Source organism: Geotrypetes seraphini, chromosome 3, assembly GCF_902459505.1.
Source record: "Geotrypetes seraphini chromosome 3, aGeoSer1.1, whole genome shotgun sequence".
Taxonomy (NCBI): Eukaryota; Metazoa; Chordata; class Amphibia; order Gymnophiona; family Dermophiidae; genus Geotrypetes; species Geotrypetes seraphini.
The window spans coordinates 50,174,777-50,191,439 of NC_047086.1; the positions used below are offsets into that span (position 1 = coordinate 50,174,777).

At 43.1% G+C, this 16,663-nt stretch overlaps 1 protein-coding gene across 1 annotated transcript in view; it reads right to left on the reverse strand.

Moving 5' to 3' along the window:
* LOC117357576 (CD109 antigen-like) overlaps positions 1-16,663 on the reverse strand; it is a 167,441-nt gene that overhangs the window by 61,102 nt on the left and 89,676 nt on the right. The window contains exons 18-21 of the mRNA XM_033938377.1: positions 14,383-14,497; positions 8,949-9,066; positions 6,997-7,110; positions 1,796-2,020 (exon numbers count right to left, since the gene is read on the reverse strand). Of these exons, the coding sequence (XP_033794268.1) occupies positions 1,796-2,020; positions 6,997-7,110; positions 8,949-9,066; positions 14,383-14,497 (572 nt within the window). The remainder of the gene's footprint in view (positions 1-1,795; positions 2,021-6,996; positions 7,111-8,948; positions 9,067-14,382; positions 14,498-16,663) is intronic.

Genomic DNA, 16,663 nt, shown 5'->3' on the forward strand with positions numbered 1-16,663 from the left:
TGATCTCACTGGATGTTCCTTCCTCCAGGTCATTGATATAAATATTAAAAAGGATCGGCCCAAGTACCGAGCCCTGGGGTACACTACTAGTCACTTTCTCCCAGTCGGAGAACTTCCCATTTATGCCCACTCTCTGCTTTCGGTTTTCCAGCCATTTGCCTATCCACCTTTGTATATCCCCCTCTATGCCATGGCTTTGTAGTTTCCTGAGAAGTCTTTCGTGTAGAACTTTGTCGAACGCTTTCTGGAAGTCCAAGTATATTATGTCCACCGGCTTCCCACTATCAATTTACGAAGCTGTAATATAAATTCTCATGTGGCAAATGCACTGAAGCCCATTCAATTCCTATGGGCTTCGGTGCATTTGCCGAGGGGAAGGGGGGGCAGGAACTCACTACCACAGCTTTCTAAAAGGAGCCCTTAACTTTATGTGTCCACATCACTGTTTCAGTTTTTAAATAGAAAAATAACATAAGAATAGCCTTACTGGGTCAGACCAATGGTCCATCAAGCCGAGTAGCCCGTTCTCAAGGTGGCCATTCCAGGTCCCTAGTACTTGGCCAAAACCCAAGGAGTATCAACATTCCAGCATCTTAAACAATAACAAGATTCTGGAACCCCAATGAGAGCAACATTCCAGAGCTGAGATTGTGATGTCATAATGCCTCATTCCACAGTGCCTCAGAGCCAACCTCATCAGTGATGTTACAATGGTTTAATTGTCTTATACTTGGCTCACATGAGAATATAAGAATAGCCTTACTGGGTCAGACCAATGTTCCATCAAGCCCAGTAGCCCATTCTCACGGTGGCCAATCCAGGTTCCTAGTACCTGGCCAAAACCCAAGGAGTAGCAATATTCCATGCTACTGATTCAGGGCAAGCAGTGGCTTCCCCCATGTCTTTCTCAATAACAGACTATGGACTTTTCCTCCAGGAACTTGTCCAAACCTTTCTTAAAACAAACTATGCTATCCGCTCGTACCACATCCTCTGGCAATGCATTTCAGAGTCTAACTATTCTCTGAGTGAAAAAATATTTCCTCCTATTGATTTTCAAAGTATTTCCCTGTAACTTCATCAAGTGTCCCCTAATCTTTGTAGTTTTTGATGGAGTGAAAAATCGATCCACTTGTATCCATTCTATTCCACTCAGGATTTTATAGACTTCAATCATATCTCCCCTCAGCAGTCTCTTTTCCAAGCTGAAGAGCCCTAACCTTTTTAGTATTTCCTCATACGAGAGGAGTTCCATCCCCTTTATCATCTTGGTCATTCTTCTTCGTAACGTTTTGACTTGCTATAGAGCCGCTATATCTTTCTTGAGACTAGGAGACCAGAATTGAATGCAATACTCTAGGTGAGGTTGTGACATGGAGCGATACAGGGGCATTATATCATTCTTAGTCTTGTTAACCATTCCTTTTTTAACAATTCCTAGCATCTTGTTTGCTTTTTTTGGCTGCCGCCACCGCACATCGGGTGGAAGGTTTCATCCCATTGTCTACAATGACACCCAGATCCTTTTCTTGGGCGCTAATCCCCAAGGTGGACCCTAGCATCCTGTAACTAGATTGTGCTTCTTGGAGCATTTTATTTTATAATTTGGTTTCTCCTGTTCCAAAGGGTACCAAATATAAGTATTTCTTTGGTAACACTATAGCATTAATGACGGGCTAAACCATGCTTTCTATAAAACATTAGTAAAGGCTTGAAAACACAAGTTTCAATGAACGTTTTCTGACCTAGATGATCTATTCAAAGTTATTGTCCATGCCTATGAATGTACACTTACCCTAACTCTAACAATGACAGTCCTGGTGATAGCATCAAAGTTGCCGGGTGATGTTGCTCTCACTTTAATGGGAATTTCACCTAGCTGTTTTGGTTTAACTGGGACATAGAGGGTTGTTCCATCTTGCATTGGTAAAATTGCCTTCCTTTCATTTGGTACCGTGTTTGTACCATTTGATGGGCTTATGATGCTGAAAGAGTCACTTGGCTCCAGTGTTACCAAAACCTGTGAAAGAAACATTGAAAAATACTGGTTGAATATAATTATACTTAGAGCACAAGCAATAAGGTATAAACAACAATGCCACATACTAATCACAATATCATTTTATGATTGTAGTTCTATAAAGGACACTAAGGGGGGGAATTCATCAATAGGCACTGAGGGGCAAATTCTATAAGAAGCGGCCAAAAGTTAGACGCCACCATTCAAGTAAAATTGGGTGCTGTTTAGTGAATCACGCTGAGCGGCACCTATTTTGGAGGCGCCCATTAAATAGGCCAGCTCTAGGCACAACTAAAAGTTAGGCGCCCATGCGCACGCTTAAGCACGCTTAAGAGCAGTGATTCTGCAAAAAGGCACCTAACAAGTAACCACCCCCACACCTAACATGCATAGCGCCTATTTTTTTTTTTTTTTGAAGGCCGCCTAAATTTTTAAAGGCGCCTTGTTACAGAATCGCGCTTTCTTGATAGGCGCCTATGTTTCAATTAGTGCTGATTAAAAAGCTTAATTGAACTTGTTCAATTAAGATAGGCACCTATCTAGTTGGGTGCCTCCGAAAAAGGTGCCTAACTTTAGGCGCTGGTTACAGAATTTGGGCCTGAGTGATTTTGCGCATGCTAACCGTACATGCATTAGCGATTAGAGTACATTAAATGCTAAGATGCCCATAGAAATATAATAATACTAAAAACTCCTTAATCGTTTGCCAAAAGGTGCTTAAAAAGATACCAAAAGAGAGGCAAAAATGTCAATAAGGACTCTGTGAGTGCGTCTATCAGCCAATCACTTATAGCAAACCACACCGCACTAATGCCAAATGTTAATTTAGAAATAGGGACGCTCTCAGTGTGAGGTTGTTAGCGACGGGAGAACAAACTCCAGCGCTTCCACTTACAAAGGCGAAGATGAATCACCCCGCCTGCACACCATCATCGGGCGTCCCTGGTGTGCAAAATCAATAGTGCAGAATTAATATAATAAATGAGTCACAAACTGTGTACTAGAGAAAGAGTGAACTAACTGAACAACCCATTCATAGAGTCCTCCCCAGCCTGATCCCCAAGATGTACAATAAAACCACAGCCAACTTAGCTTTTAGAACGAGCCAAAATGAAGAATGAGAATTACAGGAGACCAGAATGGTCATTGGATCGACCGGTTTCGGGTGGAACCCTTCATCAAGATCATACGGCTGGAGCAGAACCGGCTGGGAGGGAAGCAGGAGACTCACAGAGTCCTTATTGACATTTTTGCCTCTCTCATAGAAATATAATAGGCATCTTAGTGTTTAATGCATGCTAAATTTCTTAGCGCTCTTTGATGAATTCCCCCCTAAAAGTTAAGAACCAAAAATCTGAGTATTAAGCCAGTAATCTATAATGGGAAATTTGCACACCAAATCCATTATACGAGGAGCCGCTGAAAAGTTCTGAACCCAGCCAAAAGGAGAATGATGTGGAGCCATGGAACTTACAAGTTATTGCACATTTTTCTTGACACTTTTCGTTTTAATGACATGAAATTAAACGAAAACTGTCAAGAAAAGAGGGAAATAACTTGTAAGTATCATGACTCCACATAATTGTCCCTCATAGAATGCATAAGTTGACAGTTTCATGGCAACATTTAGGTACACCCACTTACACCATGTCAATAGCAGGCCTAAATGCACATGCCCAGATGTGCACAACTGACAGTATTCTATATGTTGGGCACGTATAACTGTGCAACAAACCCATGTCCCTCCCACATAAACACCTCCCTTGCTGTTATGCACTAGAACACTTAGGCCCAGATTCACTAAAGATAGCGACTCAATCGCTGTTGGCCGATTCTCTGGCCTATTTTCAAATAGCGATTGGTTTACTATCAAGTTTGCATTCAAATAATTTGCACAGAGGTGCAAATCATTTGCATGCAAACTCACCGACTCAATGAGCAATTGAGTTGGTGCAGAGCCCTGACAGTAGTGACAGGAGAAGTAGCCTCCTGTCATTGCCAGGGGGGGGGGGGGGGTTATTGCACTGATTTTTTGCATGGATTACAAACGCAAAATATCTGTCCCATAAAAAAAAAAAATCCCCCTTCAGGCCTCCCCCCTGTCATCGCCCCCCCCCCCCCATTGGGCCTTCATGGCAGGAGGGAGTGGGCATCCCTCTTGCCATCTTTTTGGGGTTTGGGTGGGTCACCGCAATTGTTGGGGGAGGGGGTGCATGCAATTAATGGTGGGTCGGCCAAGCAAATGTTAGTGAATAAATCGCTTGGCTATTTTGCATCGGGATTTACAAATTTGTGTGGCCGGATCGAAAAATGGGCGATCGAGAGGGAAGACACGCAGTGGACCGTTTTGTGAATTGGGTCAGTTAGCAGCGATTGTCGCTAAACCTGTGAATCGGGGTCTTAGTGAGGAATTCATCAACAAGCATTAACTGAATTAACATGTATTAACTGCATTTGCGTGTGGTAAATCGATTAACGCCCCATGATGGATTCCGCTGTAAGGGCTACCTTTGAAAGCTCATCATAAAAAGCATTGAGTTAGTCCAATATAAAAGGTATTACCATATATACTTGAATATAAGCCGACCCGAATATAAACTGAGGTAGCCTTTTTCTCCCAAATATAAACTCAAATATAAACCGTGGGTTTAATATTCAAGTACCCTGTCCTGCCCCTAGCCCCATTCTCTCACTCCTTCCCCTCCCCTGCCGGGTTCTGCTCCCAGTCCCACTCCCTCCTTGGATCTGCATCCTGGTCCCCCTCTCTTCCTGCCCTGCCAGGCTCTGCACCCAGCCCCCTCCCTCCCTGCCCTGCCAGGCTCTGCATCCTGTCTCACCTCCCTCCCTCCCACCCTGTGACCTATACTCTCTTCCTCCCAATACCTTGCAGGCCTCCGCCGACACTGCCTAAGCCCGGGACAGGAGGGATCCCTTTCACCTCCTGTCCCAGCCAACTTGAAAAACTTTTACCCAGCCTCCCTCCTCACCTGTGTACTTTTAAAATTCCTGGTGGTCCAGCTGTGGGTCGGGACAGGAGGGATCCCTCCCGCCTCCTGTCCCGGCTGACTGTGCTTTACTTTATTTCCCTTCCACCTCTTCAGTGTACCTTTTACAATCCTCAGTGGGCGGTGAACTGGAGCAAGAGCGGCCTTTGGAGCGGCCTGTGGAGAGCTGCTAGTGATTAGCTGCCATGAATTCTCGCAAGCCTCACAAGAACTTGCAGCAGCTAATCACTGGTGGCTGTCCATAGGGCTAATCACTGGTGGCTGTCCATAGGGCATGAGTGTGCGAAGGCCACTCCTGCTCTGGTTCACCGCTGGACCACCAGGGATGACCGCTCAGTTCGATCACATGATGACAGTGGAATAGTTTCCTGGTAGTAGTGTGGAAAGAAAGACTGTGCCTGAATTCAAGAAAGTGTGGGACAGGCACATAGGATCTCTTAGGGAAAGGAGGAGATAGTGGATGCTCGGATGGGCAGACTGGATGGGCCATTTGGCCTTTATCTACCATCATGTTTCTATATGCTAGAGGTCTATAAAATACTGAGTGAAGTGGAATGGGTAGAAGTGAATCACTGTTTACACCTTTCAGAAATACTAGGACTGGAGGGCATGCCATGAAGCTATTAAGTAGTATATTTAAAACAAACCAGAGAAAATATTTCTTCATTTAGTGTGTAATTAAACTCTTGAATTTAAGAACATAAAAATAGCCTTACTGGGTCAGACCAATTGTCCATCGGGCCCAGTAGCTCGTTCTCACGCTGGCCAATCCAGGTCACTAGTACTTGGCCAAAACCCAAGGAGTAGCAATATTTCATGCTACCTTCTGATCCAGGGCAAGCAGTGGCTTCCCCCATGTCTTTCTCAATAACAGACTATGGACTTTTCCTCCAGGAAATTGTCTAAACCTTTCTTAAAACTAGCTACGCTATCCGCTCTTACCACAACCTTTGGAAGTGCGTTCCAGAGTTTAACTATTTTCTGAGTGAAAAAATATTCCTTCTATTGGTTTTAAAAGTATTTCCCTGTAACTTCATCGAGTATCCCCTAGTCTTTGTAATTTTAGACGGAGTGAAAAATCGATCCAATTGTACCCGTTCTACTCCACTCAGGATTTTATAGACTTTAATCATAACTCCCCCCTCAGCCGTCTCTTTTCCAAGCTAAAGAGCCCTAACCTTTTTAGTTGTTGCTCATACGAGAGGAGTTCCATTCCTTTTATCATCATGGTCACTCTTCTTTGAACCTTTTCTAGCATCACTATATCTTTCTTGAGATAAGGAGACCAGAATTTGTTGCCAAAAAATATGGTAAAAGCAGTTAACTTAGCAGGGTTTAAAAAATGGTTTGGATAATTCATATTAGAAAAGTCCTTAAGTCATTATTAAGATGGACTTGGGAATATGTGTGAATGTTTAAACGCCATGGACTCAATTCTGCATATGGTGGGGAAAGCTGGCACTGATAATTAGTGCTAGGTGCTATTCTATAAACGGCGCTCAGAGTCGGACAATATGTATAGAAAAGCACTTAGCACTGGGATCTATGCTTAATTTTGTAAATTCTCATACCTAAATTAGATGCTGATCTCCCTTATTCTATACAACTGTGTGCAAATTCCAGGAACATCCCTGATCTACATTACATTACATTAGTGATTTGTATTCCGCCATTACGTTGCGGTTCAAGGCGGATTACAGAAGAGGATTTTTGGACATGTCCAGAGGTGTCATGTCTCTCTTGTGTAGGAGGTGCTAAGTGATCCAGCATTAATTGAGCTGTTTTCCCATTAGTGTGCACTCACAGGATTTCGTTTCCATGCCCACATCATGCCTTCTCCCAGAAAAATTCCCTATCGCATGAGCTATCAGGTACACCTTAACGCACTCACGCTTTAAGGGCTTAACACTCTTTAGTAAACATACTCTTCCTTAGTCAATATGTTATATAACATAATACGGAGAATTTTACCTCAAGCGTTTTTGGCAGATTGTTGAAAAGGACAACTTCCACAAGAAATTGTTCACCTCGAATAACTGAGTAAGGGAGATTCAGAGAAAAAAAGAGAGGATGGTATACTTGTATCTAGAAATAAAACAAAGAAAAAACCCTCAATATAAAATGTCAGTACCACACACAAGTAAAGCTAAAAATGAGACTAAATAATCCTGTTTCTTCCCCCAAACTGTTAGTATTCCTATTTTTAGACCCTCGTTCATAGTCATGTCTAGAGATGTGTGTCTCTTGGTAAGTTGAGGAAAGAGCTGGAAATGTAAGCCAGGGTTTTACTGGCCTACATTTCCGGCACCTACTTTACATGAGAATCGCATCCAAAGGGGCTCCTACCGGCACCTATGGCCATTTCTGGTGCAAGTCATACCCACTTTGACCTTAGGCACCAGTAGGCACCTCTGTGAACGGGACATCAGCAGCCTGTTCTGTAAGCGCCTGTAGGTAAGGTTACCAGATTTTACATTGGAGCATTTACCTTGCTGGCCCGTGGTAGAAACTTCAACCACAGCTTTGTAAAAGGAGCCCTTAGTTACGAGCCTAACTGGGGTTCCGGTTTCTTTCATAGACCTAAAAACCCTATCAATTAAACAAATGATAATTCTTCTGTTTGTGGTTTAAGTTAATTAACTAATTTTTCAATTTTCTGAAAGTGTTTTATACTTTATAAATTTTCAGTTTTATAAAGATCAGTGCAAAATAGCAGCAACAAGTCAAACCCCCTCTTTTATGAAACTGCAATAGCAGTTTCTAGCGCGGGGGGGGGCTGCGCTGCTCCAGATGCTCATAGGAACTCAATGAGCATTGGGAGCAGCACGGGCCATTCTGCGCGGCTCCCTGCTATCACAGTTTTGTTAAAGGAGGCCAAAGTGGGACTTATCTTAATCTGTGCCTGCTGGCGTCCATTGTTCAAAAGACAGAATGACTGTTCAATCAATCCCCATCCCCGACAGGGACTTAATCCCCCATTGCCCCAGGTACATTAGACAGAATGTGAGCCCACCGGGACAGACAGGGAAAAATGCTTGAGCACCTGGATGTAAAACCACTTAGGATATAAGTGGTATAGAAATACTAAAATGAATAAGTAGAAATCTTATAATTTAGACGCGCTTTTTCATGGTATTGAGAAAAATACAATACCATTCTTTATTTGATGCCAATCCAAAAGTCACTAACCCCTATTTCCTATAAAGGGTGCTAAAAGTTGGGCATAGGATTGGGCATGCAAGGTTCATTTCACGCAGACTCATTTTATCCCTTGTGGATCGTTTGCGGGGTTACTGAGATCTTTTTCCTCTCAAGAGAAAAGTATTAGTCTTTGACTGTTTAAAGATATCATATTCTAAGCAGATTAAGTGATTTGCCCAGGGTCACAAGGAGCAGTGTGTATCCTGATGTAACCAAGGAAACTCAGATAAAGAGGAGACAATTTCTGCTGTTCAGCTAACGAGAGCATTTTTTAAAAGTTTTTTTGTAAAGGTATTGTTTAATATACAGTAGGTCTAAAAAAAATTTTTTTAATAAAAAAATATGTATATATGCATTTTATGATTCAGTACAATTGGCTACCTTTATATCCACTATGGGGTTATGGAAATGGGGAGGGGTGATAGGACCTCATCCCAAATACCTGCAACCTTAGAAACCCAATGAAGTAACAATCTCCAGTTGTGAGCTCATAATCAGCAGCTTTTTAAAATTTCTTTTGGAATTGAAAAATAGATTTCCTTTGTTTTCAGACTTAACACCCCCACACTTAAGGACTTTAATCGCAATATTGAAGGCAAATTTACAAAACTATTCTCTAATCTTTTTTTTTTCCTGTTTTTTGAATTTTTCTGTACAAGTGCTGTGCTTGGTTGGCTAGTAATAAAAATGCAAAAATAAATAAATAAAAGTTAAGAAGTTACCTCAGCGAGTTCACTTGTCAGACCAAATCCAAGTTCCTCTGAAACCACAAAGGCAGTGGCCACCCAGGTATTACTACTGTCAGGTACAGTTACTTGCAGATCTGTACTGGTCGTTGAGCTTGTTATTATAAAAGATTAAATTAATAGGTTATTTTTTTTTTTAAATGAAAATGCCATAACTATCAGTGTTTCCACTTCAGCAGGGACAAAGTAACTATGAGTCAGAAAAAACTAAACTACAAAAAGAATGAGACTGACTCTGTAATCAAATACAACCTAAGAGGAGGGCTCGCTATACAAAAACTGAGCTCAGAGATATAAAACTCTGAAGAGGGAGAGGTAACCCCCTCTTGGAAAAAGAGTTTATCTTCCAATCATTGCTTAATCAATAGTAAAAGCGAGACCAGCTCAAAGGTGTAAAAATGTTTTCAACAGAGTATATATGTCTCTTAATTGCTTAATTAAATTGCTTGATTGAAATACTGATTGAAATACTGTATGCAATTAGGTCAAAAAAGATTTCTTGCATTCAGGTTGCCATAAATACTTTAAAGCACTTAGCTGAACTTGGTCGTGAAGTGAAAACTCATCAGGGTCCCGACGCGGCCCCGTTTCGGCGTCTGCTTCAGGAGACCCCGCCAGAAAGAGATTTAATGCTGATAGAGAGTAACAACCATAACAAAGTTCAAAAGAGGTCATACAAAATGTAAAAAAGACTTCCATGCAAACATTTTTACATTTTGTATGACCTCTTTTGAACTTTGTTATGGTTGTTACTCTCTATCAGCATTAAATCTCTTTCTGGCGGGGTCTCCTGAAGCAGACACCGAAACGGGGCCGCGTCGGGACCCTGATGAGTTTTCACTTCACGACCAAGTTCAGCTAAGTGCTTTAAAGTATTTATGGCAACCTGAATGCAAGAAATCTTTTTTGACCTAATTGCATACAGTATTTCAATCAGTATTTCAATCAAGCAATTTAATTAAGCAATTAAGAGACATATATACTCTGTTGAAAACATATATATTTTTACACCTTTGAGCTGGTCTCGCTTTTACTATCGATTAAGCAATGATTGGAAGATAAACTCTTTTTCCAAGAGGGGGTTACCTCTCCCTCTTCAGAGTTTTATATCTCTGAGCTCAGTTTTTGTATAGCGAGCCCTCCTCTTAGGTTGTATTTGATTATAGAGTCAGTCTCCTTCTTTTTGTGTTTTATAACTATCAGTGTGGAAAGTTCTACTTTCTTTTGCATGAAGCAGAGAAGCTAGAGAATCTGAACGCCTAGTGCTCCTTTAGTTGAAAATGACATTAATACTTCAAGCAGAGGGAGGGAGACCCAGGCTTGAGGCAGATTCTATCATGGACATACTGTATGTTAACATTGGCAGACCAAGCAAAAAAGTGGAGAGAGCTGAATGCAACAAAGACCATCCAATGGTGCAATCAAAAATGCCTTTATTGTCAATACAAGTTCATGATGTCAAGAGACTTGACAGGGCCATGTTTCAGCAAAACATATGCCTGTGTCAAAAGTCCTAATGAACACTAATAGTGAAATTCAATTCAAATATGCCCTACCCCCCCCCCCCCTTTAACAAAAACGTGGAAGAGGTTTATAATTCCAGCCAGCGCACTGTAAGCTGTAGTGAGGGCCTCAAGGCACTTTACCTGGTAGTCTGGTGTTGCTAGGAAGAAGTGATCTCCGCTCCTGCTCACTCAGTGCTGCCTAGACATTCCTAGCAGTAGTCTCACAATACTACCACTAGGGGTCATATTTCCTCCCCACGTACCCTTCCTGACAATTCTCCCTCACCCCACCACTCCTGCCACCCAATAACTGCCCAAACCCCAGTCTCACAACATCTACTCTACCCCTTTTACATACTTCCCAATTATAATCCTTGACAGATCCCCTTTCACACATCTTTTCCCCTAGCAACCCAACTCCTGTTTGCAGCCTGTCTCATATCACTTACTTCACACATCATCCTACTCCATCCGCATCTAAACCCCCTTTTTCCCATCAGAACAAACTACACCTGTCAGCAGCTCAGCCCAGGTTATTAGCCCAGCTCTCCTTATTGTGTTATTGCACACTAATGTAATTAAGTTTCAAGTTTATTTCGTATTTGATAAAATCGCTTTTTTCAAAGATTACAAAGCGATGAACAATAAAAAAATTTTTTTTAAAAAAGAAGGAGATATACAATATGGGGCTCATAATCGAAAGAGAAATCGGCACTTGGACGAACATTTCTCAAAAACGTCCAAGCGCCGATAATAAAACCGGGTGTTGGACGTATTTAAAAACGACCTAGGCCTTCATAGTGCCGCTCAACGTCCAAAGCTAAACGGGGTGTTTCAGGAGGCGTGTCAAAGGCGGGAGTTGGGCGGGATGTGGGCCGGCTTAGACTTAGTCGTACAGCATGTAAAACCGAAAGTTTTACAACAGAGCTTAGACGGAACTTGGATGTTGTGACTTAGACCATGTAAAACTTGGTCTAAGTCACAAAAAACCACCTAAACTCACCGGATAAGCACTTCAAACACATAACACAGACCCCCACACACTACCCCAGTGATCACCAACACCCCCCATAAAAATTTTATTCACAACTTTAAATTTCAGCCTCCAGACCATCATCACCTGGCCGCCTGGCATAGGAAAGCCTAGTCGTCCAGCCCAGAGGCAGCTTAAGTCATCTTGGGGGTGGGTTAGGGACCCATAGAGAAGAGGACCCATGTCCACAAGCCCCTGTAATCACTGCATTGATATTTAAACATGTGCACTCCCCTATACACCCCCAAAACCCTTTTTTACTGGCATATAAGTGGCTCCTGAAGCCATAAGGGCTATTGGGGTGGTAGATAAGTGGGTCTAGGGGATTCTGGAGGTGGTTGGGGGGGCTCACCGTGACTTATAAGGGAGCTGTAGGGAGGAGAAGACATGGCAACCTTTTTGTGAAGTTCACAGCAGTGCCTGTAATGTACCCCATTATTTAGGTGGCATGTCTGGGTGTTCAATCCATTACTTTGCAGACCCCTCCCACGTCCAACAGGGCTTGTTCTAGGCGTTTTGGACTTGGAAAGAAAGTTGGATGGAAATGTGGTATAAAGATGGACAATTTAGCGGCTTGGACGATCAGATCGGCAGGACGTATAATTAGACGATTTTCGAAAGTAAAAAAAAGTTGGACGTATCTTTCAAAAATGTGTCTTAGGCTCTTTTTAACTTTGGACGACTTGCGAGATGGACGTAAACGGACTTAGACAGATCCATGGTGAGACCCCCCATCTGGAATACTGTGTACAATTCTGGAGGCCACATTATCAAAAAGATGTGCGGAGAGTTGAGTCGGTTCAGCGAATGGCCACCAGGATGGTCTCAGGTCTCAAGGATCTCTCGTATGAGGAACGACTGGGTAAGTTGCAGCTGTACTCACTCGAGGAATGCAGAGAGAGGGGAGACATGATTGAGACATTCAAATATGTCACAGGCCGTATCGAGGTGGAAGAGGATCTCTTTTTCCTTAAAGGACCCATGGCAACAAGAGGGCATCCGTTGAAAATCAGGGGTGAGAATTTTCATGGCGACACCAGAAAATATTTCTTCACCGAAAGGGTGGTTGATCGCTGGAATAATCTTCCACAACAGGTAATTGGGGCCAGCAGTGTGCCAGATTTTAAGAAAAGATGGGATTGGCATGTGGGATCTCTTCATGGAGGTAGTTAGGGGGTGGGCCATTAGTATGGGCAGACTAGATGGGCCGGGGCCCTTTTCTGCCGTCATGTTCTATGTTTCTATGTTTAGACATCCCTTTCAATTATGCCCCTCCAAAGGGATAGACAATCGTACATTTCATAGGGAATTCAGGGAAGAACTACAATTTAATATAGGAAAGAGAACAAATAAGGATAAAACAATAGGAGTTATATTATATTAGATCAGTACTTGCCTACTTCAAATGGAAATAGTAATTCAGCTAAAAAGGCAAATTCATTAAAGGCGTCTCTATTCAAGAAACTTTTCAGTTTTGATTTAAATTTTTCGAGGTTCTTATCTTCTCTTACCTGAGCTGGTAGTAGGTTCCACGTTTGGGGAGCAGTGACAGAGAAGACTGTGATACGTCTAGTATTTATAATGCGAAGAGATGGAGTAGTAAGTAGATTTTTATCCTCCGATCGTAAGGAGCGGGAAGGAGAATATGGAATAATGACTTGGTCTAGAAATAGCGGTGCTTTGAATTGTAAAACTTTAAATGTGAAGAGCACCCCCCCCACACACACACACACACACACACAAACACCTTTTGCTAAGCCACAGTAGAAGTTTCTACTGTGGTCCGGAGTGCTAAATGCTCCAATGCTGCTCCAACGCTCATAGGAATTCAGTGAGCGGAGCATTTAGTGCTCCAGGCTGCAGTATTAGCCTCTACTGTGGCTTAGTAAAAGGAGAAGTGTCTTCAGGAAACATTTTGATTAAGGGAGGTTCTTCAGGATGAGTCTTGATCTGGGGCGGAGCTTTATGGGGGCCTAATGGGAGGGATTAATAGGAGCATCACAGTCCCTTTAGCATCTGGTCCGAGAGCACTGAGCCACAGATTTCTCCCAGGCACATAACGTAACACCGCTTGCAATGTAGCTCGCAAGCAGGGTTATTCTTTTACCATGGGATTCAGCAACCTGCGATAATGGTAAAAGCTTGTCTTTTACCACTCCCTGACAATTCCCCTTCCTAAATTTAACTGGCTAGCACCAAACATGCTAACTAGCTAACGCTGGCTTTTACAAAGCTGTGGTAGAGGTTTCTGCAGCGGGCCGGCGAGGTAAATGCTCCGACACTCATAGAATTCCTATAAGCGTTGGAGCCTTTGCCTTGCTGACCCGCGGCAGAAACCTCCACCGCGGCTTTGTAAAAGGAGCCTTAACTTTTTAAAACCTTACCATAAAAATATCCTGGCCCAACTCTGCTCTTAGCTACTGCAACCCCCTTTTCTATTAAACTGTGCTAGCAGTTTTTAGCGCAGAGGGCCGCACTAAATGGCGCGCACTGCTCCTGACGCTCAGAGTTCCTATAAGCGTCAGAAGCAGCGTGGACCATTCAGCGCGGCTCTCTGCGCTAAAAACTGCTAGCACAGTTTAAAAGAAGAGGGGGTAAATTTATGCACATAAATTTAACAGGTTTGCAAGGGAAGCTAATATTGAACTCGTAAGATTTCTGTTGTTAAAAGCCAATTTTTACTCCATACGTCTTTTGAATGCAGATACTAAAATCTTTCAGCAGTTGATATTCATATGTGTAAAGATTTTTTTTTTTAAAAGAAAAACTCAATAAATGCTATTTTAGCGCAGTCAAAATGATAGAATGGGTTCTCAATTGTTCTAAAATTATCACCTTTTAAAAGAATGAGAAATATTAATTGCTCATTTACCTGGTGTTGGTTTCAATCCATAGCCAAGTGTCCACAAAATTGGTTCCCATTGTTGATAAACTTAAGAATTGGTTGAAAATGTCAAATTCCGTCTCTTGCAGGATGTCAAAAGGATCTGAAAGATTAATGTAGAAAATATCATTAAAAAGATTTAGCAGTAAATAATATGCTAATATTATTAAGGTAGACCTGCCGTGTGGACCTGGCTTGGCCACTAATGGTATTAGGCTTGATGAACCTTTGATCTGACCTACCCAATATGGCAGTTCTTTTGTTCTTAATACTGCAGAGAACAAGCTATTCCAAAAAGCTCTATTACGAATAAGTATTTCGCAACACATAGGGCTCCTTTTATGAAGATGAGCTAGGGGGCTTAACACGCAGAATAGCGCACGCTAAATTGCCACGTGCGCTAGCCGCTACTGCCTCCTTTTGAGCAGGCGGTAGATTTTTGGCTAGCGCACGCGTACGATAAAACCGCTAGCGCACCTTCGTAAAAGGAGCCCATAGGCTCAGATTTATGGATCAGACAAAACGAGTAAAATAAAACATCCACAAGTCAGGTGTTTTTTTTTGTACAGCTTTGAATAAAATAAAGCGGGTGCTGTCTTAATCCACTTTGTTATATACAGTGGAGCACCAAATGTACGCGGTAAATGGAAGACAAAGACCTTGGAACCACAACCAGGTTTTCTGCTGCTTCCCGCCTGCCTCCGGTGTTCTCTTACAAAAGTTGCCAAAAAAACACTCACGGGTGGGGGGGGGGAGGGTGGAATTCATCAATTTAGTGCAATTTAATCAATTTAGTGCACGCTATATGCTCAGATGCCCATAGGAATTTAATACGTGTCTTGGCATATCGGTTAGCATGTGTTAAATCAGTTAGCGCCCCTTGATGAATTCCCCCACCCCCAGGCATCAAGGACTACACATTGCGCCATGCACAAACGAGTCCCGCTTACAAACCCAGCATCAACAGGAGGTATGTTGCTATCGCGCAGAATCTGGACCACTATGCCAGTGGGGGGGGGGGGGGGGGCGCTGGAGGAAGAGAGGGGCGGAGGAGAGGCACCGGCGCTGGCTGACTGCTTATGGCTTATGGCATGAGGCACGTCCTGTAGACAGTCGGCCGACGCCAGCGCCTCTCCAACTCTCTGCCCTCTCTTCCTCCAGCACCCCCCCCCCCCCCACACACACACACACACACTGGCATAGTGATAGCAGGCTAGATCCCAGTCTGGAGGGCCCCTGCGAATGCACGGATGCCGACATGATGATATCACACAGGCGCGTGACATCATCACATCGATGTCCGTGCAATTCCAGATGCCCTCCGGCCACGGTCCTGAGTTTATGGTGCCGCAGGATCCATAAACTTGGTCTAAACAAAAGTAAATTCTGTTTCAGAATCATTTATATTCCCTTTGCATCATTTTTAACAATGAAATATTTTGGAGGGTTTTTTTTTTTTTTTGTTTTTTTTAGTAAATGTTAGTGTTCAGTGTGTCACATACATGAACAGGTCAGGTGTGTCACAACAGAGAAAGATTGAAAACCACTGCATTAACCTGATCAGTCAGCCACAGCCAATGAGCCTTCTTTTTATAAAGCTTATAAGCCTAAAAAACTGGGACATCTGCAGCTCCATTTGGAATTAATGCCGTCTTTTACAAAGCTGCGGTAGAGGTTTCTACCGCGGGCTAGCGAGGTAAATGCTCCAGCACTCCTAGAATTCCTACAAGTGTCACAGCATTTACCTCGCCAACCCATGGTAGAAACCAAGGTGGGCTTAAGTGGCAAAGCAGAGCCCCGTTGAGATGCTTATGACAGTTGCACAGCTGAGACGGACAAAGCTATATGGTTCATTTGCCCAAGCATCAGCTCCTAAGGAAAGGAAATGGCGGTTATGAGCCAATTAGGGCATTGGGAGAAGGAAGCCCCATCATTTGCAGCACATGGCCCTGTAGGCAGGAGGGAGTGAACTTCCCTCCTGCCGTTTTCTAATTCAAAGGTACAGGGGATCTTGGGATGTGGGGGAGGGGGTAGAGATGTTAGGGGATGTCATGGGATGTCGGGGAGATCCGAGATGACAGGAGGATGTTGGGGGATTTCAGGGGGATGTTAGGAAATGTCAGGGAGGTCCAGGATGACAGGGGGATGTTAGGGATTTCAGTGGGAGGGTGTAGGGTTCTGCAGCTCAGCTGACCTGGCAGGGAGAATCCCCATCAGCTGAGCCACCAGGAATCCCCAAAATCGGCTTAGCTGATGGGAATTCCTTTTC